Source organism: Eulemur rufifrons, chromosome 6, assembly GCF_041146395.1.
Source record: "Eulemur rufifrons isolate Redbay chromosome 6, OSU_ERuf_1, whole genome shotgun sequence".
In the NCBI taxonomy this organism is placed as follows: domain Eukaryota; kingdom Metazoa; phylum Chordata; class Mammalia; order Primates; family Lemuridae; genus Eulemur; species Eulemur rufifrons.
This window is the reverse complement of record NC_090988.1, coordinates 7,091,211-7,116,584: the sequence shown is the minus strand read 5'-3', so window position 1 is coordinate 7,116,584 and position 25,374 is coordinate 7,091,211. Positions and strand designations below refer to the sequence as shown.

Here is a 25,374-nt window from a genome sequence, read left to right as displayed (position 1 = left end):
ATCTTACCACGTGCCATGATGTGTTGAACTGCTTGCTTCTGACTCTCCACTTCGAAATTATGAGCTTTTTAAAGGCAGAGACCATGCTTGTTTAGCTCCACCCACAGTGCATAACAAAATGCTTGAAACACAATAGGAGCCCAAAAATTGTCTGTGGGATGAATGCTACGGGGAGTGGATGAATGAAGGAGTGGACGAATAAAAGAGAAATTAAAAGCAGAGCATGTGTATTGAATGAGCCACGTCTATGAAATGTCCAGAATAAGCAAATTCATTGAGACAGAAAGCATTTGGTACTTGCCAGGGGCTAGGTGGAAGGGGGAAATGGGGAGTGGCTGCTATGGGTATGGGGTTTCTCTCGGGGAGATTAAAACGTTCTGGAATTAGATAGCAGTAATGGTTGCACAACCTTATGAATATACTAAAACCCACTGAGTTGTACACTTTTAAAGGGTGGATTTTATGGTATGTGAATTATATCTCAATAAAAATAATTACATTTTTTAAAAAGCAGAATGTGTGAATATCAAGCAAGGCATTTTGGAAGATACATTCCATTAGCCAAAAGCTGTGCTGCGAAGACATCGGGAGTCTCATGCAATGAAACGTCGAAAGGCACAGCTACAGACACCAAAGGGGACTGGTGCACTCTGACGTGCCTTCCTGCCCTCCGTAGGCAGGTTTCCCTAGACCAAGACAGCGGTGGCAGCCAGGCGCCAAGGACGTCTGTAGTCAACTGCTCCAGAGGCGCGGCTGCGTCCAAGCAAACGTTTCCCAAAGTGGTTATGCTAATAGCAGCACAGGAAACCTCAAAGACCAAAGACAGCATCAGGAGAATTGGGTTCTAGGGCCTTCTCTCTGGCCCAGTCTCCTAATCTGTCAACTAAGAGAATGATACCTCCAACCCCCTGCCCCCAGGAGTTCTGTGATGATCAACTGGGGTAACTCGTGGGGCAATGCTTTGTTCCCTCTAAAACACAGGAACTAAAAGTTGTTGCTGCTGTTTGCAAACGTGCAGACGCTCAGAAAGGGCGCCGTGGCTTCCCCCGCTTTCCTGGACAGCCTCGGTGGAGAAGGGCCAGGACGGTCTGGGGGCCCAGCCCGGGCTCCGGGGCGCAGGGTGCAGGTGCGGCAGGACAGGCGGGCAGGGGCCGGGGCCAGCTGAGCTCTCCCGGGTCCTTACGGGCCTCCTCATTATTACCACCTCTTTCTTTCTATGCTACTGCCAAAATACCACCATTAATCTTTCGCACTCCCTGAAGGCAAAACATGGGTAATTGGATTTATCTGGTTTTAGAATTTGTTAGGTTCCCTTACAAAATAAATAAATAACTGCCCTCAGAAGAGGGGCGTCTTCGGGGCTCCCGCCGTCATGTCGCGGCCCGCAGCGGGGACCGCGCGGAGCACGAGCTCATTAATCTCGGCTATCTCCTCCCCGCACCTTGTCCCTCCTGTCTGCCTGCCTCCGCCGGCTTGATTTAGGTTCTCCTCCCCTGACCCAGCCAGAGCTTCCCACTGCGTCTTGTTCGCCGGCGGATTTCCTCTCCCCAGGGCCTCGCCCTCTTCACCATTCCCTTCTGCGTCTCCGGCCCTGCTGTTTTCTTTCCTGATTCCTTCCGCCAGCCTGGAACCTTCCTGTTTCTTATCTTGTTATTTTCATCATTTTTATATATATATATATATATATATATATATATATATATATGGATTGATACAGACGTTATGGGTGATCGTAGAAAACGAGTTAGCTTCAGGGTTTTCCTCTTGATCAGGGGCGGGGCACACCACAGGGAGCACATGAGACATGCATTCCTTGGCTTGTCCCTTTGTCCCACGTGTGTTAAATCCAGGAGAGAGAACCCACTGCGGCCCGCCAGTCCACAACCTATCTTTCTCGGAGAATTCTGACCACCTCCACCTCCACCGGCCCCCAGTCACAGTGCAAGGCACAGGAGCCACATCGGTGTCACGGGGCCTGAGTACAATCCTATCTGCCCCTCTAAGGCAGTTACTCATTAATAACTTGCTAATAGATCCAATTCCATTTTAGAGGTTGAAAATGCCAGAAAACCCTCTTTCCATGCCCCTAGGTCTTCCAGATAAGGCCTGAACATAGAATGCGATCCTGGCCAATGATCCCACAGGGAAATCTGCTGGCAGGGAGCATCTAGATAATATTTTGAAAGGCAGCACCAATAAGTCATTAATGACTACTTTTGGGACTTTGCTGTAGGAGAACGTGATGTCTGGAGCAGCTGAAGCCATCTTGGAGGCATAAAAGGTGCTGATCTCAGCACTTGCGTTGATAAAAACTGACCCTGGAACCAACTCCCCCTAGCATCCTTGGCAAGGGAGACTATACATATTGCCATAATGTTAGGCTGTATTACTTGGTGCTAAAAAGCGTCCTACCTGCTGCAAGACTTTTCAAGCAGGACTTGGTTGGACCATGAGTAGACACTCAACCCAAGCTAGGATCACCAGATTTTATCTCCTGAAAATTTGGAAATGGGACAGAGAAACACTAGACAATCCATGGAGACTAACTTGAACTGAGAACCCATGAGGTCAAAAGATGCAAGAAAATCATCTCTTACCCTGGCAAGCAGAGAAGCAAAAGGGGCAAAGGAGCATCTGTGCAGGAAAAAGTAGGAGTGAGAGACCATGGGACCCATGGAAGGGGCAGATGAAGGAGTGGTTGCCTGTGTTCTAGAGTTTCTAGCTCTGGGTTCCTGCCTTTCAGACGCCAAAGTCCTTACTCCCCCTGAGTTCCGTGGTTCTCATAACACAGCCTACTTCTTTATTTAAATAGTTTGAGTGGGTTTTTTCTAAATTTTAGCAAAAGAAGTAAAGCAAAAAATTGTTGTACTCACAACTAGAGATACAGAGATGAATGAAATATTTTCCCTCCCTTTCAGGAACTTAATCCTATGAACAGGAGACATGTATAAATACACCTGGAAAACTTGTGAGATTATGTTACACCCAACACTATAGATGTGCTAGGAGTGTGGGAAGACCAGTTTATTCACCTTGCATGCTCTGGTGAATAGGAAACATTAAGAAGGTTAGATACATTTTTTTTTTCCTCTTAAAATAGTGCACAAAACTAGTTTTATTTACACGAGCATCAGATTCATGAGTGTGTGAATCAGCACTCCTGATGTGGTATATCTGGGGCTAGGTGCAGGAATCTGTATTCTAAAAAATTTTCCTGGGTCAGCATGACACCCAACCAGGCTTGGAAAGCTTGGAAACCATTGAGAGAAAAATAATTGAGGAAAATCAGGAAAGATTAACAGAAGAAGTAACATTTGAAAGAGACCTGAAAGATGAGTGAGACCTGCCACATGTAGAAAGAAGTTGGGAAGGAACTTTTCAAGAAAAAAAAAAAAAAAGCAAATTGCAAATCACCACACAAATAAAAGTTGCTTATGTTCATTATTATTTCCATTTTTGTTGTGGTTATAAATATATAAATGTCTGATTGCAGCCACTTACACAATTGGGAAGAAGATGAGGTGCGACAGCAGATGCAATCTCCCTGCCTCTGTGAAGCTGACATTAGTAACACGTTCTGTAGAACCTCACAAGAGCTACTTGAAACACGAAATTGAAACCCCGTTCCTGCCCTCAAGAAACTCACATCCAGCTGAAGAAAAATGCGTTTGTGTGTCTGCGTGCACGCATAATGAACAAATAATTTGATGACTAAGGAGTCAGCTTTATCTGTAAACGCTGGGCAATGGAGAATGGAGTGGGTGCAGTATGATCAGAAACAGCTTGAGTTAATCAAAACTTACCTTGACACCTGGTTCATGACTCTGTTCTTTTAAGAACTTTCTTTTTAAAATTGGGATTCCTGCTATGTTGCCCAGGCTGGACTCAAACTCCTAGGCTCAAGCAATCCCCCTGCCTCAACCTCCCAAATACCTGGGACTACAGGCACACACCACTGCACCTGGCTTGAAGAACTTCTTCTCACATTTCCTGTAAGCAGGTCTATTGAAGACAAATCCCTCAGTTTCTGTTAGTCTGAGAAATTCTTTATCTAAGTTGGTGATTCTTTTCTTGTAAAGCTTTAAATATTCCATCCCACTCTTTTCTTGCTTGCTTGGTTTCTAATGAGAAGTTCAATGTAATTCTTATCCTTGCTCCTCTAAATATAGGTAAAGTGTTTTTCCCCTCTGGTATCTTCCAAATTTTTTTCATTGCATTTGAAATTCTTCAATTTGAATATCATATGCTTAGGTATGGTTTTGTTTTGTTTTGTTTTTTCATTTATCCTGCTTAGTGTTCTCTGAGCTTCTTGGATCTGTGGTTTGGTGTCTGACATTAATCTTGTGATATTCTCAGTTACTATTGTTATAAATATGTATTTTTCCATTCGCTCTTTCTTTTGCTTCTGCTATTCTCATTGCACATATGTTGCACCTTTTGTATTTGCCCCAGAGTTCTTGGATTTTCTGTTCTTTTTTTTTTTTTTTTTTAATCTTTTTTTCTCTTTGCCTTTCAGTTTGGAAAGTTTCCATTGGTGAGTTTTCAAGCACAATGATTGTTTCTCCAGCTGTGTCCAGTCCACTGATGAGCCCATCAAATAAGCCCATTCCTCATTTCTGTAACAAAGTTGGTTAGTTCATTTTATTTCTAGCACTTCATTTTGATTCTTTCTTAGACTTTCCATCTGTCTGCTTACATCACTCATCTGTTCTTGCATGTTGTCCATTTTTCCCATTAGTGCCCTTAGCATATTTATCTTCAATCTCCAGTCTGATAATTCCAACATCCCCGCCATATCTGAGTCCTGTTCTAATGCTTGCTCCATCTCTTCATACTGCGATTTTTGTCTTTTGGTTGTTGAGTATTTAGAGTTGGATATTTCCCACCCTCCAGTGGGAAATTAGAGCTTCTGGTAAAAATCAATGTAATTAGGCTCTGGTAAAACAGTTTCTTTTGAGGACAGGCTTTTGCTAGGAAGAAAATCTTCTGGACACATTTCAGAATGGTTACCCTGCTCTTGCTGTTCTTTCATTTTCACCCTGAGAACTTGATGAGGCTCCCAGAGGTAAAACTCACAAAAGCGCAGGGGCTCCCTCATGACTTATCCGGAGGTTTTATGTCTCAAGTTAGTCCACACCTTGTGTCCAGCAATCAGTCAATTGTGTCCCTAGAAGGACCCTACTCCAGGGGTGACTTCTGGGTTGTTTACATCCAAAATAAACTATAATTCTCTTTATCTGCCTGTTTCCAGTTTTTAAGGTGGTGGTTTGTCCTGTGACCTCAATCCTCTGATGCGTCTAAAAAGGGCTATTGATTTTCAGTGCATTGAGATTTTTGTCTTGTTGTGAGGATGGGAGTGCCAACATTCAAGCACCTCACATGCAACACCAGAAAGCAGAGGTTTCTATCCCCTGCTCCCACTCTCCCCGCTGTACCCACTCTCTCCCCTGTGCACCACTCATTCTCTGCTTACTCCACTTCAGCCCCTCCTCACTGTTCCTAGAACATGTTCAGTATGTGTCTGTCTGGGACCCTTTGCTTTGCTATTCTCTTTCCCTGAAATACTTCCACTAGATATTTGATGACTCACTTTGGCACTTTGATTAGGTTTCTGCTCAAATGTCACCATCATCATACAGGTAGTTTCTGACCACTGTAGCAGGAGTAGAGACAACTGTCCCTCTCAACCCCTTTACCTTGGTCTACTCTATTTTTCTTCAGAGCACTCAACACTATATAACATATTGTATTTTAATGTATTTACCTTGTTTATTATCTGTCTTTCTGCCCTAGATTGTAGTTCTACGATGTCAGAGGCTTGACGTGTTTTGCTCACCATTGTAACCTCAGCTCCTATACCACCTCCTGGCATATAGTTTTCTATAAATATTTGTTGAATAAATGAATGGATAAGAACATCAGTCCCCCATGGCTTAGAAGAAGACATATGGATGGCCAATGTAAAAAATGCATGAAAAGGTACTGAATATTGTTAATCTTCATGAAAATATAATTAGAATTTTACAGTGGTATACTACTTCACACCCACTAAAATGACTAAAATTAAAAATTTAAAAGACTGACAATGCCAAGTGTTGGTGAAACTGTGGAGCCCTCATAAATTACAGGTGAGAGTATATAAATTGGTATAAAAACTTTGGAAAATGGGCTAGGATTTTTTTAAAGTTTCACCTACACCTATGGTATGACTCAATAATTCCACTCCCAGATGTTTTCTAAGAAAAATGAAAATATATTTCCTCATAAGGACTTATAATCGTATATTAATTGTAGCTTTATTAATAATAGCCAAAAACTAGAAACATCGTAATGTTCGTCAACAGGTAAAAGGGTAAACAAATGAGATGTATCTATACAATGGAATACTACTGAGAAATCAAGAGGGAATGAACCACAAGCAATAACTGGCATGAATCTTAAATGCATTATGCTGAACGGACGAAGTCATATATAAAAGATTACTGTATGATATAGTATAATTCAATTTATATGTAATTTTAGAACAGACAAGACTAATATATTGTGTCAGAAAGGAGATCAGTGTCTACCTAGAGCCAGAGAGTTGACTCAAAAGGTCATGAAGGGAAATGTCAGCAAGATGGCAGTGTAGGAAGATCCAACCTCTCATCTCCCCAAAGAAACACTAAATAAACAACTAGAAAATGACCAGAATAACTTCATAGGACGACTGGAAACAATCAGTCAAAGACTTACAGCAACCAAGAAAATGCCCAATCAAGAGGGGGAAAAAAGCATTTTCAAATGATAGAAAACTGGTGTTTTTACTCACCCTTGCCACATCCCTCATGGTGCAGTGCAGTATGGGGAAAGCATAGCCTATGTCTCTGTCCTCTCCAAAAAATAAAGACATAAGAGAGGACGGCATCTGCAACATCCTAACCTGTCTGCAGGCTGCCTGAGGTATTTATCTCTGTGATGCCCAGTTCAGAGTCCAGACACCCAAACTTGGATCTCAGGCCAGGGGAGGCTTGTGGTGAGTGGCAGGCACAGGTCTTGAGGCCACAGCAGGACTGCACACCTGCAGTTGCCTTGGGCAAGTGACTACTGGCAGAAAAATACAAAAGAACATCTAAGGTCCCTGAGAAGAAATTATGGTGAGACTCTTTGGGAAATTAAGACATTTTAAAATAGCCACGTATACAGAGGGATTGAAAAAAAAAAAAAAGTGCACACTATTCCAAAGAAAACATCTGCCCAGAAAAGAGTTGAGAAGAGTTTAAGCCTTCATACCCTGCTGATTAATGAATGTCTTCCTTTGCATGGAGACAGTCTTCAAAGACTTGAAGAGGTGGTTGTTTTTTATAATGCCCAATTTTTTTTTTTTTTTTTTTTTTTGAGATAGAGTCTCACTTTGTTGCCCTGGCTAGAGTCAGTGCTGTGGCATCAGCCCAGCTCACAGCAACCTCAAACTCCTGATAATGCCCATTTTTTAACAAAAAATCACCAGACATACAAAGAAATAGGAAAACATGACCCACATGACCCATTCAAAGACCAAAATAAATCTTCAGAAAATGTCCCTGAAGAAACATAGACTATGAACTTACTTGAAAAGACTTTGTAAAAACTGTCTTAAATATGCTCAAAGAGTTAAAGAAAACATTAACAAAGAACTAAAAATAATCACACACAAAAAAAATATGAACAAAATGAGATTATCAACAGAAGTAAGTAAGCCTCATGTATAAACAATCGGGGTTTACCAAAATGAAAATATCTATATTGTATACACAATGTAAAATGTGTACTACAAAACAATTAGCTGAACACAAAGGAAGGTAGTAAGGGAGGAAATGGAGGACAAAAACGCCTATAATATATGCAGAAAAAATAACAAAATAGCATAGTAAGTCTTTTCTCATCAGTGATTACTTTAAATGTAAATGGATTAAACTCCCCAATCAAAAGGCAGACATTGGTAGAATTAATTTTAAAAAGGATACAATGATATGCCATCTACAAGAGACCCACTTTAGATTTCAATCCACATATAGTTTGAAAGTGAAAGGCTGAAAAATCTTCCCCAAACATTTGGTAAACAAAGAAGACCAGAGGTACTATGCAAATATCATACAAAATAGACTTTAAGTCAAAAACTCTTACAAGGAACAAAGGACAATATATAATAATTAAAAAATCAACTTACCAAGAAGATATAAAAATCAAATATATATGTACCAAACATCATAGCATCTGCATATATGAAATAAACATTGACAGATTTAAGGGAGAAATAGACAGTGCTACTACAATAGAAGGAGACATTAATACTACGCTTTCAATAATGGATAGAACAACCAGACATAAGACCAATGAAGAAATGAAGGACTTGAACAACACTGTAGACCAATTGGACGTAACAGAAATGTTACGTAACAGAACGTAACAGACATACAGAACAGACATAACAGAACACTATAACCCAACAAAGGCAGAATACACATTTTTCTCAAGTGAACATGAAATATTCTCCAGGATAGAGCATATATTAAGCCATAAGTCTTAATAAATTAAAAAACAGTGAAATCATACAAAGTATCTTTCCTGACCAGAATGAAGTGAAACTAAAACTCAATAGCAGAAGGAAAACTGAAAAATCCATAAATATGTGTAAATTAAACAACACACTCTCAAACAACCAGTGGGGAAAAAAAGGAAAAAACTTTTTTAGCACATTGACTGCCATACTAGTGAATTTTTTTTTTCTTTGGGGTCACGGTGTTTTATTACAAAAATAGAATAAAAACTTTGAAAAAAATTATCCTTTCTAATTTAATGAGAAATTTGATAATTTTTATTGTTTTCTGTGTGTGAGTTATATACAACTGGAAAAATAGTTCACACAGCTCCCAAGGTGAAGAGGCGTGTAAGTTACATATGCTTCATGAGGCCCCAGACTCAAAACTAGCATGGGTTAAATATAACTCATATGGCAGTTAATGTGTTAAATTGGAGACAAAATGAAAACACAACATATCAAAATCCATAGAATGCAGTGAAAGCAGCACTAAGATGGAAATTTATAGCTCTAAATACTTACATCAAAAAAGATCTCAAGTCAACTACCTAGATTCAAGGATTAAGGAACTATGAAAATAGGTAAAAACTAAAAACAAAATTAACAGAAGGAAGAAAATAATTAATATTAAAGCAAAGATAAACACAATAGAGAATAGAAAATAACAGAGAAAAATCAACAAAACTATGAGTTTGTTCTTTAAAATGACAACAAAATTGACAAAGCTTTAGCTAGGTTGACTAAGTAAAAAAGAGAGATTAAAATAACTAAAATCAGTCATGAAAAGGGAGACATTGCAAAAAAATTTATAGTAATATAAAGGATTATAAAAGAGTACTGTGAACAAATGTGTGCCAACGTATTGAATAACCCAGATCAAATGGCCAAATTCCTAGAAAGACAAGGCCTACCAAGAATCAATCATAAAAAAAATAGAAAATCTGAATAGATCTATATTTAGTAAGGAGCTTAAATCACTAATGAAAAACCTCCCAACAAAGAAAAGCCCTATGACCAGAAAGCTCCACTGGTAAATTCTAGAATTTATAAGATAATTAACAATAGTTCTCCCCAGACTCTTCCAAAAAAAGTGAAGAGGAGATTCACTTGGTAAGCCAACATTACTCCGATAATAGTCAAAGATATTAAAAGGAAAACAAACAAACAAGAAACTATAGACCAACATCCCTTAAAAACATTAATGCAAAAATTTTCCACAAAATTTTAGCAAACTGAATTCAACAGCATATTAAAATAATTATACATCATGACCAAGTGAGATCTATTCCTATAATGCCAGGGTGGTTCAAAATATGAAAATCAATCAATGCAATACACTTCATTAACTGACTGAAGGAGAAAACAAAACAAACACATGATCATCTCACTTGATACAGAAAAAACATTAGACAAAATTCAACATCCTTTCATGACGAATAATACTAAACAAACTAATAACAGAAAGAAACTACCTCAACATAACAAAGGCCATACAAGAAATCCTCCAGCTAACAACATACTCAGTGATGAAAGACTGAAAGTTTTTCTCCTAAGTTCAGAAACAAAGCAAAAATGTTGACTTCCATCACTTCTATTCAACATAGTACTACAAGTTCTAGTTGGATCAATTAGGCAAGAAAAATATGATGAAGACATCTAAATTGGAACGGAAGAAGTAAAGTTATCTTTGTTCTCAGATGACATGATCTTAGGTGTAGAAAACTCCAAAGACTCTACACACACTCATACACACACACACAAAACTAGAGTTAATAAACCAATTTAGAAAGTTATAGTATATGATATCAACATAAAAAATCAGTTGCTTTTCTATACACTAACAATAAACAATTTGAAAAGGAATTTAAGAAAACAACTTTATATCCAACAACATCAAAAAGAATAAAATATTTAGGAATAAACTTAACCAAGAAGGTGAAATATTTGTACACTGTAATATCAAAACATTGTTGAAATAAATTAAAGATGACAAAAATAAATTGGAAGATATCACAGGTTTATGGATTGGTAAACTTCATGTAGTTAAGAAGTCAACCCAAAGCAATCTACAGATTCAGTGCAATCACTATCCAAGCCTAATAATGTTTTCTTTTGGAAAGAGAAAAATCTATCCTAAAATTCATATGCAATCTCAATGGACCACAGATAGCCAAAACAATCTTGAAAAAGAAAAAAAAAAGGTTGGTAGTCTCATACTTCCTAATTTCAAAACTTAGTACAAAGCTACAGTAATCAAAATAGTGTGGTCCTGGCATAAAGACAGATATACAAACTAATAGTATAGAATACAAAGCCCTTTAATATATGTTCAGATTATTTTTGACAAAGATCCCAAGACTATTTGATGGGGAAAAGACAATCTTTTCAATAAATGGTGTGGAGAAAACTGGATATCCATACGCAAAATAATGAAGTTGCACTCTTATACCATGTACAAAAAATTAACTCAAGATGAATCAAAGACTTAAACATAAGAGCTAAAACTCTAAAACCCTTAAAAGAAAACATAGGGGAAAAGCTTCATGACATCAGATTTGGCAATGACTTCTTGGATATGACAACAAAAGCATAGGCAATAAAGGGGGGAAAACAGAAAAACTGGACTACAGTAAAATTTCAAGCTTGTGTACATCAAAAGACATTATCTGTTGATCTGTTGACACTCTGTTGAGTGAAAAGGCAATCCACAGAACAGGAGGAAATATTTGCAAGTCATATATCTGATAAAAATTCAATATCCAGAATATTATAAAATCTCCTACAACTCAACAAAAAAGAAATAAACAACCCAATTTAAAAATGGGCAATCAGCTTGAATAGACATTTCTCCAAAGAAGATATACATCAGTAAGAACATCTACATCACTAGTCATTAGGAAAATGCAAATTAAATTATGGTGAGATACTACTCCATACCTTTTAGAATTATTTAATTAAAAAATAATAACAATAGAAAATAACAAATGTTGGTAAGAATATGGAGAAATTGGAAACCTTATGCATTGCTAGTGGGACTATAAAATGGTTCAACCACTATGGAAACCAGTATAGCAGTTCCTGAGAAAATTAAACATATAGTTACCATGTCACTCAGCAATTCCACTTCTGGGCATAAACCAAAAGAATTGAAAGTGAGCACTTAAACATATATTTGTATACCCATGTTCATAGCAGCATTATTCATAACAGTGAATGCAACTCAAGTGTCCATCAAAGGAAGAATGGCTAAACAAATATGGTATGCACATACATTAGAATATTATTCAGCTTTAAGAAGGAAGGAAATTCTGGCCCATGCTACAATAAAGATGAACCTTGAAAACATTGTGCTAAGTTAAAGAACCCAAACACAAAAGGACAAATACTGAATGATACCACTTGTCTGAGCTACCTGGTATGGTCAAAATCATAGAGACAGAAAGTGGAAAGGTTGTTTTCCAGGGGCCTGGGTGAGGGAAGAATGGGCAGTTATTGTTTAAAGCGTATGGAGTCTCAGTTTGAAAAGGTGAAATAAGATCTGGAGGTGGATGGTGGTAATGTCTGCTCAGCAATGTGAATGTACTTAATGCCACTGAATTGTACACTTAAAACTGGTTAAAGTGCTAAATGTTATGTTATGTATATTTTACCACAATAAAGAAAAAGGGGCATGGAGGAACTTTTGGGGGGTAATATAGATGTTCTGTACCTTGTGAGGTGTTGGTTACGTGGGTGAATATATGTGTCCAAGTTTATTGCTGTGAACACTTAATATGGGTGCATTTTATTTTAACACATTAACTACCATGTGAGTTGTATTCAACTCATGCTAGTTTTAAACCTGGGGCCTCATGAAGTATAGGCAACTCACACATCTCCTCACCTTTACCCTTATGAACTATTTTTCAAGTTGCATGTAACTCACGCACAGAAAACAATAAAAACTAATAAGTTTTTCACTAAATTAGATAGGATCATTTTGTTTTCAAAGTGTTTATTCTATTTTCTTAATAAAACCCCATGGCCACAGGGAAAATTTTTTTTTTCTAGTGTGGCAGTCAATGTGTTAAGCAAATTTTCTTCCTCCCTCCCTTTTTGTCACTCTCTTTCCTTTCCTCCCTCCTCCTGATCTGTGGGCTCTGTGTTCTGCCAACATATTTACATATTGAACATATGTGAACGTTTAGAGAGAAGAGCCCAGAATTAATTCAACTTTACAATTTCCACACTGCCTAGAATAGTGCTTGTAGGTACCCAATAAAAACTGCTTGCTTAAATTGTGAATTCAGTAACTTACACTTTTAAAAAATTAATAACTACTATTGATTGTCATCTTGCTACAATGTCAGACCTTCATCTCAGCTCTTCACAAACTTGGTATCATCTACTCCCTCCCAACAGCCCAGTGAAGAGGGAGGCAGTCCTTTTCTTTGTAATCAGGAAAGTGAGGCTTAGAGAAATTGAGTCACTTGTCCAACCACATACGGTTATTAAGTACCGGAACTGGGGTCTGAAATGAGCCTTTTGACTGTGCAGCCGGTGTTCGTAACCTCTCAATTGAGGTTATGCTTTATCTTACATTTCACTAAGCACCCATTGACTTGCAATTGTAAAACAGAGCATATAATCAAGAACATTCTATAAACTGTTTCCACTGCGCAAGTACAGCACGATGCATGCTGCTGGGGCGTGTTCAGGGACCTCGCATGAGAGCTTGCTACAGGAGCAGCTGCATTTCAGATGGCCACAGAGATGAGTCCGCAAATCCCTTCATCCTGAGATGCCCTCTGGAACGTTAAGGGATTACTCACATTGGCTTTTCCATCCCCTAAAGTTTGCAAATGTTCTTCCAGAATGTGCCATCCTCTATTATGTGACCTGGGTGAAACAGGGGAAACAGGCAGGCCTCCCTTGCAACTGCCCTGAATCTCTTGCCACCGACTTTGGGAATATGATAAAGCTGGCAAATACTGCAATTACAACAAGCAGGAGGAGACAGGACAAGTGAAATACCACTATTTAGGGAGAGATCAGTCTCTCAACTAGGATGCAAATGCCAGAATCTGCGGTTGTAATCTCAGTGACTTCTGGATTACTCAACATAGGTGAGAATATCTCCATTAGAAAAGGTAGATACGTGTGGTGCGTGCGTGCATGTGTGTGAGTGTGTGTGTGTGAGTGTGCATGCACGCGCGCGAAATGGGGAGAAACAGACAGAGATAGAGATAAAGGAGAAGCATTCATCTTTTCAAAATACTTGGAGCACTCACTAAGCATTACCTATTCTGTTGGACACTAAGACACAAAGATAAATAGAGGATATTAATGCATTTAACAAAGAGCATGGGAGACGCAATGAAAATGACAATGGGAAGAGGAATATCTTTAGAGATGGCATAAAAAAGCACAGGACAGTACAAATTTGAGTACCATAATTCCTTCCTCTTACACAGGGTGCCCTATAGACAATAACTCAGTGTGAGCACGGCCCCTCTAATAAAACACCTGGCTGATTCAGTTCCCTGTGTGCACAGATAGTGACGCCTTCTTTTATCCATCATGGGAGGTTCCAAACTGTGACCAGGGGGCTGTATGGGTGAAGGCATCAGTGGGTGGTCGAGGCGGACAAAATACCTGATGGAGCAAGCCAGGTATCTGAGAATAAACTGTGTAACTGCACAGGAGCAGGGCAGATGGGAGCAAGTGTAACATGGCCTAGACCTCACGTGCTGCCTGGATATGAGGTGGTCTCCAAAAAGGGCATTTGGGTGAGCAGGCAAACACAAGCACTGGAAAGTCCTTGAACCACTGGGCACAAGGGCAAGCCTAGTCCCTCAGAGAAGAGGTCCGATCACCCAGGGCGTGGGGAAGGTCCAAAGTCAATTAGCAAGACATGGACTAGGACCCAGTGGAGAAGGGGACTTAGAGCTGCGGGTAGGCGGGAAGTGAGGTTCAGAAAGAGCTGGAGCCCCGTAGCAAGTGAGAACTTGGTCCTTAAACTGTTCCTGCCTTGGCTTAGGGTGGACACCGGCGTATGTGTGGCCCTGTGACCGGACAGTCAGAGAAAGAGATGTTCACATCCCAGAAACTCCACAGGGAGGCCCACTCATTCTTCTCGGGCCCCTTTCTTTCCTCTTCTTTTCTCTTCCTTTGCCTACCCAGTAATTCCCCTTGCGGGCTTTTTATTCTCACATGTACACACCCTCTCCTTCTTTTTAGCTGCTTTTTTTCCCCTTCTCTCAACTCTAAACTGATACTTCTGGAAAATTTCTCTCCAACTCTCTCCTTTCACATATCATTCCGTTTTTGTCTTTTATTTCCTTTTTTCCTTTATCTATCTGCCTTCCTTCATCAACATGTATGAAAATTTCTCCAAATGTCAGCGTAGTGACAAATGTGTATGTAAATCAAATAAAAGCTATGCATTTTAAAATTAAATTTGGCTCGATGGAAATAATACTACAAACTAGAAAACTTTTGAAAGTATTCAGAAATATCTTTGAGAAAATGTTTCCATATTATCTTCTTCTAATTATACCTACTTTTCTTCAGCACTGGCGTTCACAATAAATAGAAAATTATCGTATTCATTTTTTTCTCTTTTGCGTAATTACTTCTATAACAACACTGTTTTCTATTATTCTTCATTGCTAGTATATAGCGTTTTGGGTAATTGTGAGTTGAATTATCTTCTGTGGACTAGCCAGAAAACTTAACAACCACTTATAACATTCTTTGCTCTTATTATGCAGAGGAAACTTGGTTAACTGAGATACCATAAATCTTCAGGCCCAGTGAAAATATTTAATATTTAAAATTAATTTCTAAAAATTTTATTGGTCAGCACTTTTATGGGAAGCCAGGTCAAGGCCTTCAGCATGTCTTTAATTTAAGGAAAAGGTATCATGCCCAGGGAAGAGGAGGCCGGAGCAGGTCACGTGGTTTTCTCTGGGGCATGAATTGGAGGCAAGGTGGGGGGAAGGCCTGCGGGACTCTGTTCTCACAGCCTTAGTGGCTTCACTTAATGTGGGGATGTAAGGATGGGGAGGAGGATTATGGAATGACATATTTTAGGGTTTAAATAAGTTACTTCTCTTCATTCTACACTTGGGCATCACTCATTTCCTCACAGTTCTCAGTGCTGTGTTCTTACCAACAAGGGGCCTGATGATTTTGCCTTAGTCTGCAGGTCCTTTGAGGCGCTACTGTACACGCTGCAGGAGGTCCCATGACAGGATAATACAGCATTTAGGACAGGTTCAAAGCCAAGAGCGCCAGTGCTCCCCATGACAGTGCGTGGGACCCTCTCCCCCGGGGCTGCCATGTTGTGCAGTGTCTGCAGCGTGCACCGTTTCCAGCCCCCGGAGGGAGACACGTGTCCACCAGGGCAATCACGCACCACGAAGCATGGAGAGGCAGGCGGGAGGACAGCAGACAGCGACAGCCCTCCATGGAAACCCTGATTGCCTGCCTGACCTTGTGTCCAGCATATGTCCAGGGAACAGAAAGGGTGCCTTTTTTTTTTTTTTTCCCTGCTTGTAACACTTGGAAATTTTCTCTGTTCTCTCTATCTGGGAGGGACACACTATAAAATTGAGAGGAAGCAGAAAGAAAGGTCTCCTAGGAATTAATGTGGACTCTGACACAAAATAACCATGTGACTGAAGGCAAGTGCTTTAACTTTTCTAAACCTCAATCCCCCTACACTGTTAATTGGGATCATAATAGTCTGAAAATTACATGAAATGGCAGGTAATTGATGTGGCATCTGACACATAGTAAATCCTGTACAATAGGAGTTTTTGTTTGTGCTAAAAGCATCCCCTCCTCCTTCGGGCTCTTGCAAATTTTAGTAAAGGGTGTGTGGCATTATCCTGTAAGGAGAGTAAGGCAAAGCTCAAACACTTTCTCTAACCTTCCCCACCAGGAAAACCACACACAGATCTAGGCTGGGCAGTGCTGAGCTGCTTAGACATTATAGCTTCAATTTTCACTTACAAAAAAAATAAACCAAGGTATAAAAACAGTAAGTAGGTGTCATTTATTGGCAGATAGGAAGGGCTGAGAATGGACCAAGATGAAAAGAATGAAGCTTCTCCCCAACACCCATTCTATGCAAACTTTAGCTCCAATTCAACTATGCACAACATCAACAAGAGAAACTTCTTCCAGGACAAACAATAAACAAACAAACCTGAAATAATCTGATGTTATCTTGTCAGTATTTAAAAAAAAAAAAAATCAGGAAAGGTTAACACTTGGTTCCTAACTTAATAGGCAATGCAAATTTCTGCCAGCCCTAAAGATGTCTTGGACCTTAATTCCCTCTTCTCATCTCATGACTTTGAAGGCTGCTGCACATTAATAATAAGTAATTTTAAAAGTCCTCCCCTGGGAAGGTCAAATGAGACCTATTTGACTCTTCCTCTCCACTGCATCTCACTGCCTGATCCCATCAGATCTGCAGCAACTGCCGGCCAGACCTGCTCTCCAGCCCCCTCAGCGCCTGCGCACAGGAAGCAGGCCAAGGGCAGACTCCGTTTTTAGAAGCTAGAAGGAAGGGAAATGAAAGACAGAACTAAAACAAACCCAACGGCTAAATTTACTTTAAAAGGTTAAATAATTACCCAAAGGACTTAGCTAAGAGCTGCTGAGTTTTCCAAATGTTCAGAAAGCCATGGGGCATGTATCTTAAATGCTTTAAAACGTCTTCTCCCATCCCCTGCTTTGGAGTGTGGGCCTGGGGTGTGTGTGTTGGGGATGTGTTTTGCCCATGTCCAGTCAGGGATACAAGGGAATGCCACTGAGCCAAGCTAAGCCTGCTCTGCCGGATTCTGCAGCCAAGACCCAACCACCCAACTGCGGAAACACCAACTTCCCAGGAAAATGCCCCCCTGCCTTCTTGCTCTGGTATCTCCTTGTGCCTGTAACAAGGCAAACCTCTGCAGAGGCAGCTCACCTTCAGATGTGCTACTCTACTGCTGCTAAGAAGACGCCTCTTGCTTGTTGTCTTGCCCCCAGGGACAATGAAGACTTTTGCATATTCTGAGATCAGACTGCAGTCATTGGTGGATTCAACTGTCCCCTCTGGCAAGTGCTTTAAGGGGAATCCAAAAATCCCTCAGGCCTCCAAGATCTCTAACCAACTGCTGTGCCTGAATATTCCAGGATCATATTTTAAGAGAACAAAATCCTTTAGATATAAGCATTTCATTGCTGCATAGGTAATAACACATTAGAAGAGGTTGGGTCCCATTAAGATGGATTAACACCTTCAATTAATACTTATTTTTTTAATCTATAGTATCCAACAAAATATCTGCACTCAATACATAAGACATGGCTCCTAGTTTCCAGGAGCCCACAGTCCACCCATAATCATACATGAGAAAACAACAGGTCCATAGTGTGTATCTGTTAGAACAGAGGTCTGTAGCAGGGGTTACTGGAACTCACATGTGGGTAATTCTTGATCACACGCGAAAAGCAGGATGCTGAGTGGAACTGGGAAGAGACTCACACGTTTTAAAGGTGTGTATGTGTGTGGGGTGGAGAAAGGAGAAGATGGGGCAGATGGAACTGGAAAAGATTGGGAGTATTGTCAGTTGTTAGTGAAGAGTTCCATTTAGTACCAGTAACACCTTGCACCTACGTGTTGCTTTATAGCTAACAGAACAGCGCTGATAACACAGACCAGGGGGATATTGTTTCCATGTGTACACAACTGAACTGAAGTGCTCAAGGTCCTGTAGGTAGTAGGGAGGAGAATAAGAATCACCATCAAACTGGTTTCCCTGATCACCACCTAAGTGCACATTTGGGAATAACACCAATTGGGTATCGGACAGAGGTGGGGGCTGGGGGGAAGGGATGGGTGTATACCTACTTGATGAGTGCGATGCACACTGCCTGGGGAATGGACACACTTGAAGTTCTGACTGGGGGGGATGGGGTGGGGGGAGGGGATGGGTGCATACCTACATGATGAGTGCGATGCGCACTAAGGAGTGGACACGCTTGAAGCTCAGACTTGGGGGGATGGGGTGGCATGGGCAATATATATAACCTGAACTTTTGTACCCCCATAATGAGCTGAAATAAAAAAAATTAAAAAAATTAAAAAAAAAAAAAAGAAAAAAGAATCAAACCCAGGTACCCACGCTGCTGAGCACAGCACTTTCTAAAGCGTTAATGTAGCTGTCCGTTCGCACATGTGGGGGAGGCTCTTCCCTGGAAGGTAGGGACACTGGACACCAACCTTGCTCGAGGTTCTAGGGCTGGAAGGGGATTTTGGAGCAGTGGTTCTCAACTCTGGCTCCACATTAGAAATACTGGAAAAGAAGCTGTAAGTGCCCACAGCCATGCCCTACCCCAGAGATTTTGATTTCATTGGTCTGGGAGCCTGGCATTGGAATTTTTAAAAAGTGTCCCAGATAACTCCAACCAGGTTAGTGCCACCGCTTGAAAGGTCCTTAAAGGAGCCTGCACCTGCTTGAGTGTCTTTTTATTTCTTCATCTTCCCAGACCAAGAGCAAAGCCTTTGCACTTATGCAGCCCTATTCAGTGTAGGCAACTGAAACATTGAAATGCAAAAATCACGCATTTGTTTTGAAAAACCTAATGGCTACTCTAAATTTTCCAATTTACACAAAAGGAAGAGCTGCTGATGGTAAGTGCAAAGGAAAATCTCGGAGGAGGCAAACAACAGAACATTGTCTTTGGGAACTCCACTGCCCTGAAGCTTTGGCGAAATCCCACTGCTCAGATTATTCCTTGGCAGTAGTTAAACCTCAAATACTCAGTTCTGAATGGATTAACTACAACCTCCAAATGAAAATGCAGGGACACTTTAGAAAAGAGCCATTAAGCATAATCCCAGATCAACATGCCTAGATCAACAAAAGTGATTATCCTGCTGTTAAAACACAAACAAAAATCCCAGTATGTTGATGGGAACTTCTCCCCTTGAGTGGGATGGTTACAGCAACAATCTCTACCTCTAGCCCACCGCACTCCCTCAAAATGTCCACAGATGATGCAGACCCCCAGAGGAACTAAAGCAAATCTAGAGGAGATTGAAGCCCACTAAGAAAGCACAAATGCAGTCATCCATTCAGCTGAGATGGCTTAACAGACACCAACGGACCATGCCGAGGATCCTGGACTCCTTTCCTGATGGAGGCATTGATTCAGACACAGGACTTCTAGATACTTGTCATATCTAATCTAATGGAAAGGCACAGAACATTTTTAACCCAACAGCAGATAATTGTAATGAAATGATTCTGGCCAAGAGGGCCCATTTGTAATAATGAATTCAAATCAGATTCATAGAAGCTATAATTCAACCCTAGTGAATAGCACCTTCATTTTCCATATCATCTCTCTCCCAAGAAGGCAAAATAACTCAATAGTCAAATAATTATTTTTACTTTTCAAGTAGCCCTATGAAGTAGTTATGAGGGAGATAATATTGCCTCACTTATATAAAATGAGTTTCATCCATGTTCAAAACTTCAGTGTCATCTTTGGCACATCACTTCCTAATATCCCTCAGTGCAATCAAAGACCTGTCACAACAAAACTGATATCCCAAAGAAAGGAAATCACTCTTCTCTAAGCTGGGTAATTTTTCATCAGAAAATTTGAAGGCAAACCCAGGTTTCTTGACTCCTTTGCTTTTTCAACTAGGTCTTTGGTTTCCTTCTGTGACGTCATTCAAGATTTAGAAAGAGACTTAAGATAATTTGATCCAGGGCAATCACATTTGAAAAGGATTTTTGTGGCTGATAGGCACACGTATCATTCAATTTTTCTGATCCATTCTGAACATTTGATGCATTTGGAACACTAAATTCCCAAGTAATGAATTCCCAATGAATGTCTTTAAGGAGATCAAAGAATAGCCATACTTAAAAATTATATATTTTTTAAAAGCTAAAGACATCACCAAATAAAACATGGTCCATTTATCTGAAGTTGAGGCTAGGGACTTCTGGAAACTGGAAACCTAGACTCTCCCTCAGTGTACCGACAAACAAGTTCTTTGTTAAGATGGTCACACAACTGTTAGCCAATAAAACAAAAGCATGTGGAAAACAAAAGAAGAGAGATTGGGTTGGGACACACAGAAATTTACAGTAGACGTTTGTGTTCTTTTAAGAAACATGGTGATAGTAATGAAATCATAACGTTAAAAAATAAGGGAATTATAAAAATTAAGTGATAAAAAGGAAAAAGGAAGAAGAGAATGAATAACCGGCCAAAGTATACACAATGGGAGCATCTGATAAAAATGAAGGGAGAATGTAATAAAAGAGAAGACCACACAGGTTAAAGAAAGAGGATATAAAGAGATTAAAACCTGGACAATGTGTTAAATTTGTCTATTCCAGGAGAAATGTACAAATGAGAGGCAAAATCAACATAAGATGTGCTTACTTTAAAAATTAGAGCATGCAATCAGGTGACAGGTAACAGTTATACTCGAACATGTAAGTGAACGTGTAAGTTGTTGTGTTTTTTCCATAAAGAACAAAAAGCAACTATTCAGCTTTTCTTGTTTTATTCCCATGCCCATTCCCAAGCCCAGCTGCTAAACATTAGAATTGAAGATCATGAAAACAGGCCAGCAGCTAATAAAAAAATGGTAGATCAAAGCTGGCCCTCTGCTGGTGGAATCATCTTATTGCATCCCAGAAAGCAGAAAGCTCCAGTTTTTAAGTTTCTGGTTTAATTTTTAGGGGTGGGAAGAGGACAGAGGACTTTGGAAAATTTAGCACTGAGATCTATTCAGAGTTGGACCTCTTTGCCCCCAGCAATAGGTGAGAAGATAAAGAGGCACGTGATAGCGTCGACATCCCAGTGCACTAGTGACAATTACCAACATTTCCTCGCGGTTAACATGCATTACAGCCCATGTGCTACTCACGTCTTTCAGCCAACGGGGCCACTGTAAATATGTATCCCACAGGTCATTTCTCAGGGAGCCAACTCCCGGACCTTCTTTAAAGGCCAAAATAGGAATATTACACTCTAGTTTGGGCAGGTGGAGGGGTGCCCACGTGGCCAGGAGGACTTTTGCCTCATGCCGTCTGGGAGAAGCATCTCTAACCTCCTTTTTCTCTATCTTCTGTATGCATCCAAGCAACAGCAGACAGGGTTCTGGGACCCATTCTTTAGCTCTAAAGAAGATCCAACTCAGAACCACGCAAAGTGACAAGAATCCAACCTTAACCCTTGTGCTTAGGAAAAGAATATTAGTGCCCCAGATGCCTTTCCTTCTTCCCCCAGGGAGAGGCTTGTCTAGATTTGGGGAGAGTTCCACCAGGAAAGCCAAAGGAAGAACAGGAAGAACTCCCACCCTCATTCTCTCCTTGGAGAAGCCAGGCATTTTGGCTGCAGAATCTGGGTCAGAATGTTTTATTTTCACCATAACCATCAAAGTCACAGGCAGGGCAAATGCATTCACCCTGTGTACACTGTGAGACATAGTTAAGCTGGGACGTCCCTGAATCTGTCTCCTAGGACCAGAACTGCCTCATTAAAGGGATAAAAGATGATATCTGCTGAGCTGGTGGAAAGTGGTGGCTGCATTTTTATTAAAGTCTCTGCTGCAGCAGGCCCAGTCCCCAAAGGTTCATATTCCAAGAATCTCCACCCCTCTGCCTGGAGCATGTAAGTGATTCTCTGTAACTCATTAAGTTAAAACAAAAAGCTTTCCTATTGTGCTTTTCACACAGGAGTGATGTCGTTGCATAAAAGCTACATGTTTCCTCTCCTTGGCCTCAGTCTGCAAAAATAAAACGGTGCTCATAATTTATAATAGAGGCCCCAGGAGCATCACACTGGGCTGGCACCAGTGCTGGCTCTTGCGCAAACTCCTAACAGCAGTGGCCTGGCACTGGTCATCCAGAGCCTTAAATTCCAGGTGTATCTCTGATGAGGGCTAGCCTGCTGGTCCTGGGAGTGATCCCACCTCATCACATACCCTGTGGCCTGTGAAAGAGCACCCACGGATCTTAGGCTAACCACCCAGTATTTCAACTCCATGACTGCCATGTTCTCATCTTGGTGCCCACGCAAGAGTGAATCTAGCATGTCATGGCCTCGCCGATCCGTGGAGTCCCCAGAGTGCACCTCAGTGTTTACTCATAAGCACCTGGACCAGAAAAGCTGGAGCAAATGACAGACCTGTCCAGGAGCATGGGTGTCAACAGCCACAGTGTGCAAGTGGACATCTCTCGGGCCTGCAGAAGGCCCTCTCACACGCTCCAATGCCCCACGGAGCCTTCCGTTCTCTCTCCCTCACCCCTCCCCAGGACCCATATCGAGGGGCTTGGTCCCCCGCTGAAGGACAGCTCCCTACCTGAGGGTGGCGCTCTCCCCCTGCCGGACCGTCACGTTGTCCATAGCTTTGGGGAAGGTGGCATCTCCGCTGCGCACGGGCACTCCTGTGGGTACAAGGAACAGCAGCCTGAGAGACACGACCACGAGGCACTTCCAGGGCAGGAACAGGTTCCCACAGACCCCCATCCTCGACAGCCACAACTTCCCCGAACTCCGGCAGCGGCACGGTCCTTGTCCCCCGCCCCGCACACCAGCCGGTCTCAGGAAGTGGTGTGGGGAGAAAGGAAAGTGATAGAGCACGCCAGAAGCAGAAAGGAGGAAGGAGAAGAAAAGAGTCCAGGCTCTCCGGAGTCTAATAATTCTTCCTCAAATCCTGCCTCAGCTTTCCAGCCTAGCAGAACCAGATGCCCCCTCCTGCATCCAAAAAGAGCTTTCTCGACGCTCCCCTGGGGAGGAGGGAGGCAGCCAGGAAGGGAGAGGAGGAAGGAAGGTGCGGGGATGAAGGTCACAGATTGCGCTTTCTCTGCCTCTCTCTTCAAGACGCTACTTTAAGATTCAGTTGGGCACGTTCTGCAGAGGTCTGGCATCAAAAGTTTATAACCCAAAGAAGAAGGCAAGTGTCTCTGACATAAAGGAGATGTCATAAAAAGCTGCTGCTTCAAGGAGAGGAGAAAATGTTTTATTAGATCACACATATGTATAGAAATATTTATAAACCAGCCCCAAGTCTCGCATCTGGAGCCCAAAGAGGTAAAAAGTTCCAAGCGGGGAACACAGCCGGCGCGGCGCAGGATCCTCCGGTCGGTGGCCGTCCTCCCCGCAGCCCGGTCGGCGCCTTGCCGCCAGCCCGCGGAGCGCCGCCCGGCGCAGGCTCGGGGCGCGGGGGAGCTGGGCGGACGGCGGCCCCCGCCTCCTCCGGGGACGCGGCACGGGACGCGGGGACGCGCGGACGCCACGCTCAGCGGCCGCCCCCGGCCTCCGCGCCGCCTTCCTCCCGGGAGCAGCCCCGACGCGCGCGGGCCCGGACCGCCGGGGTTGTCATGGCAGCAGCTCCATCCCTGACCGCCACTTTCTCCCGGAGCCGCCTCGGAGCGAGCGGGCGGGCGGGCGAGCGGGCGGGCGGGCGGGCGGCGCGGACTGCGCGCTCATCCCGGCGGGCGGGCGCGGGGCGCGGGCGCCCACCTTAACCCCCGCCGCGCCCGCCCGGCCTGGGCACCTCACCCGGCTCCGCTCTCCCCCTGACACCCGAGCAAGCCGAGAGAATGCTGCGCCCCCTCTCAGTGGCTTCCCCGGGTGTAGGGGTAGGGTGGGGGGAGTGGGGAGAGAGAGGGGAGGGCGGGAGAGGGAGTTCTGGGGAAAGCAGCAAATTGAAAACTGACACTGGCACCTTCCCTCCCCGCATGCCATGCCTATGCAGAAGTTGCCAAACCCCGCCCTGGAGAACTGAACTACATTCTGAAGCCAGGCAGCCCAACCCAGTCTGCATGTCCCCTCTCCGCCACAGTTCTCCCCCAGCCAAGCTACAGTCCCATGTGGCAGAGCTCTCCTGGGCCTATGCAAAAAGATGGAATGAGCTTCCCTCTCTGATGACCTGCCTCGGAAACACTTAAGCCTCTCCACTGCATGCCTATTTCCCAAACTGGCAAATCTTAATTTCTTCTTACAACATTGACATGCAAAATAGTCCCCATCCTACCCCGTGCTTATTATCCATGCATCTTATTGTCGTAAAAAGCAAGAGCTTGGAAAAACACATGGAGATCCTAAAAAGTATTAGGACCAATCTTCATAAAATCCATCTGCAGCTTTATGGTTATATAAAGTGGCACCATAATGGTGTCGGGAGGGGACTTGTGATATTGTGATTAGAGGCCAGCCTCCCCGTTTTTTTTGGGCTCTGATTCATTTCTTTCAGCTCTAAACCCAAGAGCTCCAGCTTTTCTTGGGCCTGTCAGGATGCTTTTTCCTGCTGCCCCTGGCAGGAGCTTCCCCTTACGGCATGACTCTCTTGTATCCTAATTTAATGGTTGCTATGTGCATCTGCTCTACAGTATTCTTTTTCAAAGCCTTTTGTTAAATTAGACTGTGCTCTGCACAATTGGCAAATGAAATTTAATTCAAAAATAAGCATTAAGCTCTTATCATTTATTACCTTAGTTGCTGAAGGATACAAAAGCATACTACCTGCTCTCAGCTCTGAAGGACTGAGCGCAAATAAATACTGCCCCATTTCCTGTTGTAAAATGGTTAGTCCACGTATATTTTTACGTCTCAAATTTTTAACTAAAGCATCTTACCTAGAAGAGAGAATACTTATCACTAGTCATATCAGCTGTAGTGAAAATACATATAGTCATGCATTGCTTAACGAAGGGATACATTCATTTTAAGAAATGAGCGGTAAGGTGATGTCACCATTATGTGAATATCATGGAGTATATTTACTTACACAAACTGAGATGGCA

At 42.0% G+C, this 25,374-nt stretch overlaps 1 protein-coding gene across 5 annotated transcripts in view; it reads right to left on the bottom strand.

The window, feature by feature from the left end:
• Window positions 1–25,374, bottom strand: part of LOC138383672 (opioid-binding protein/cell adhesion molecule) — a 1,040,866-nt gene that overhangs the window by 461,702 nt on the left and 553,790 nt on the right. For 3 of the 5 annotated variants that reach the window (XM_069468674.1, XM_069468676.1, XM_069468677.1), the window contains exon 1: window positions 22,929–23,844. In XM_069468674.1, the coding sequence (XP_069324775.1) occupies window positions 22,929–23,095 (167 nt within the window). In that variant the 5' untranslated portion in view covers window positions 23,096–23,844. Of the gene's footprint in view, window positions 1–22,928; window positions 23,845–25,374 lie in introns of those variants that run through there. The other 2 variants (XM_069468678.1, XM_069468675.1) reach the window with 2 other exon arrangements.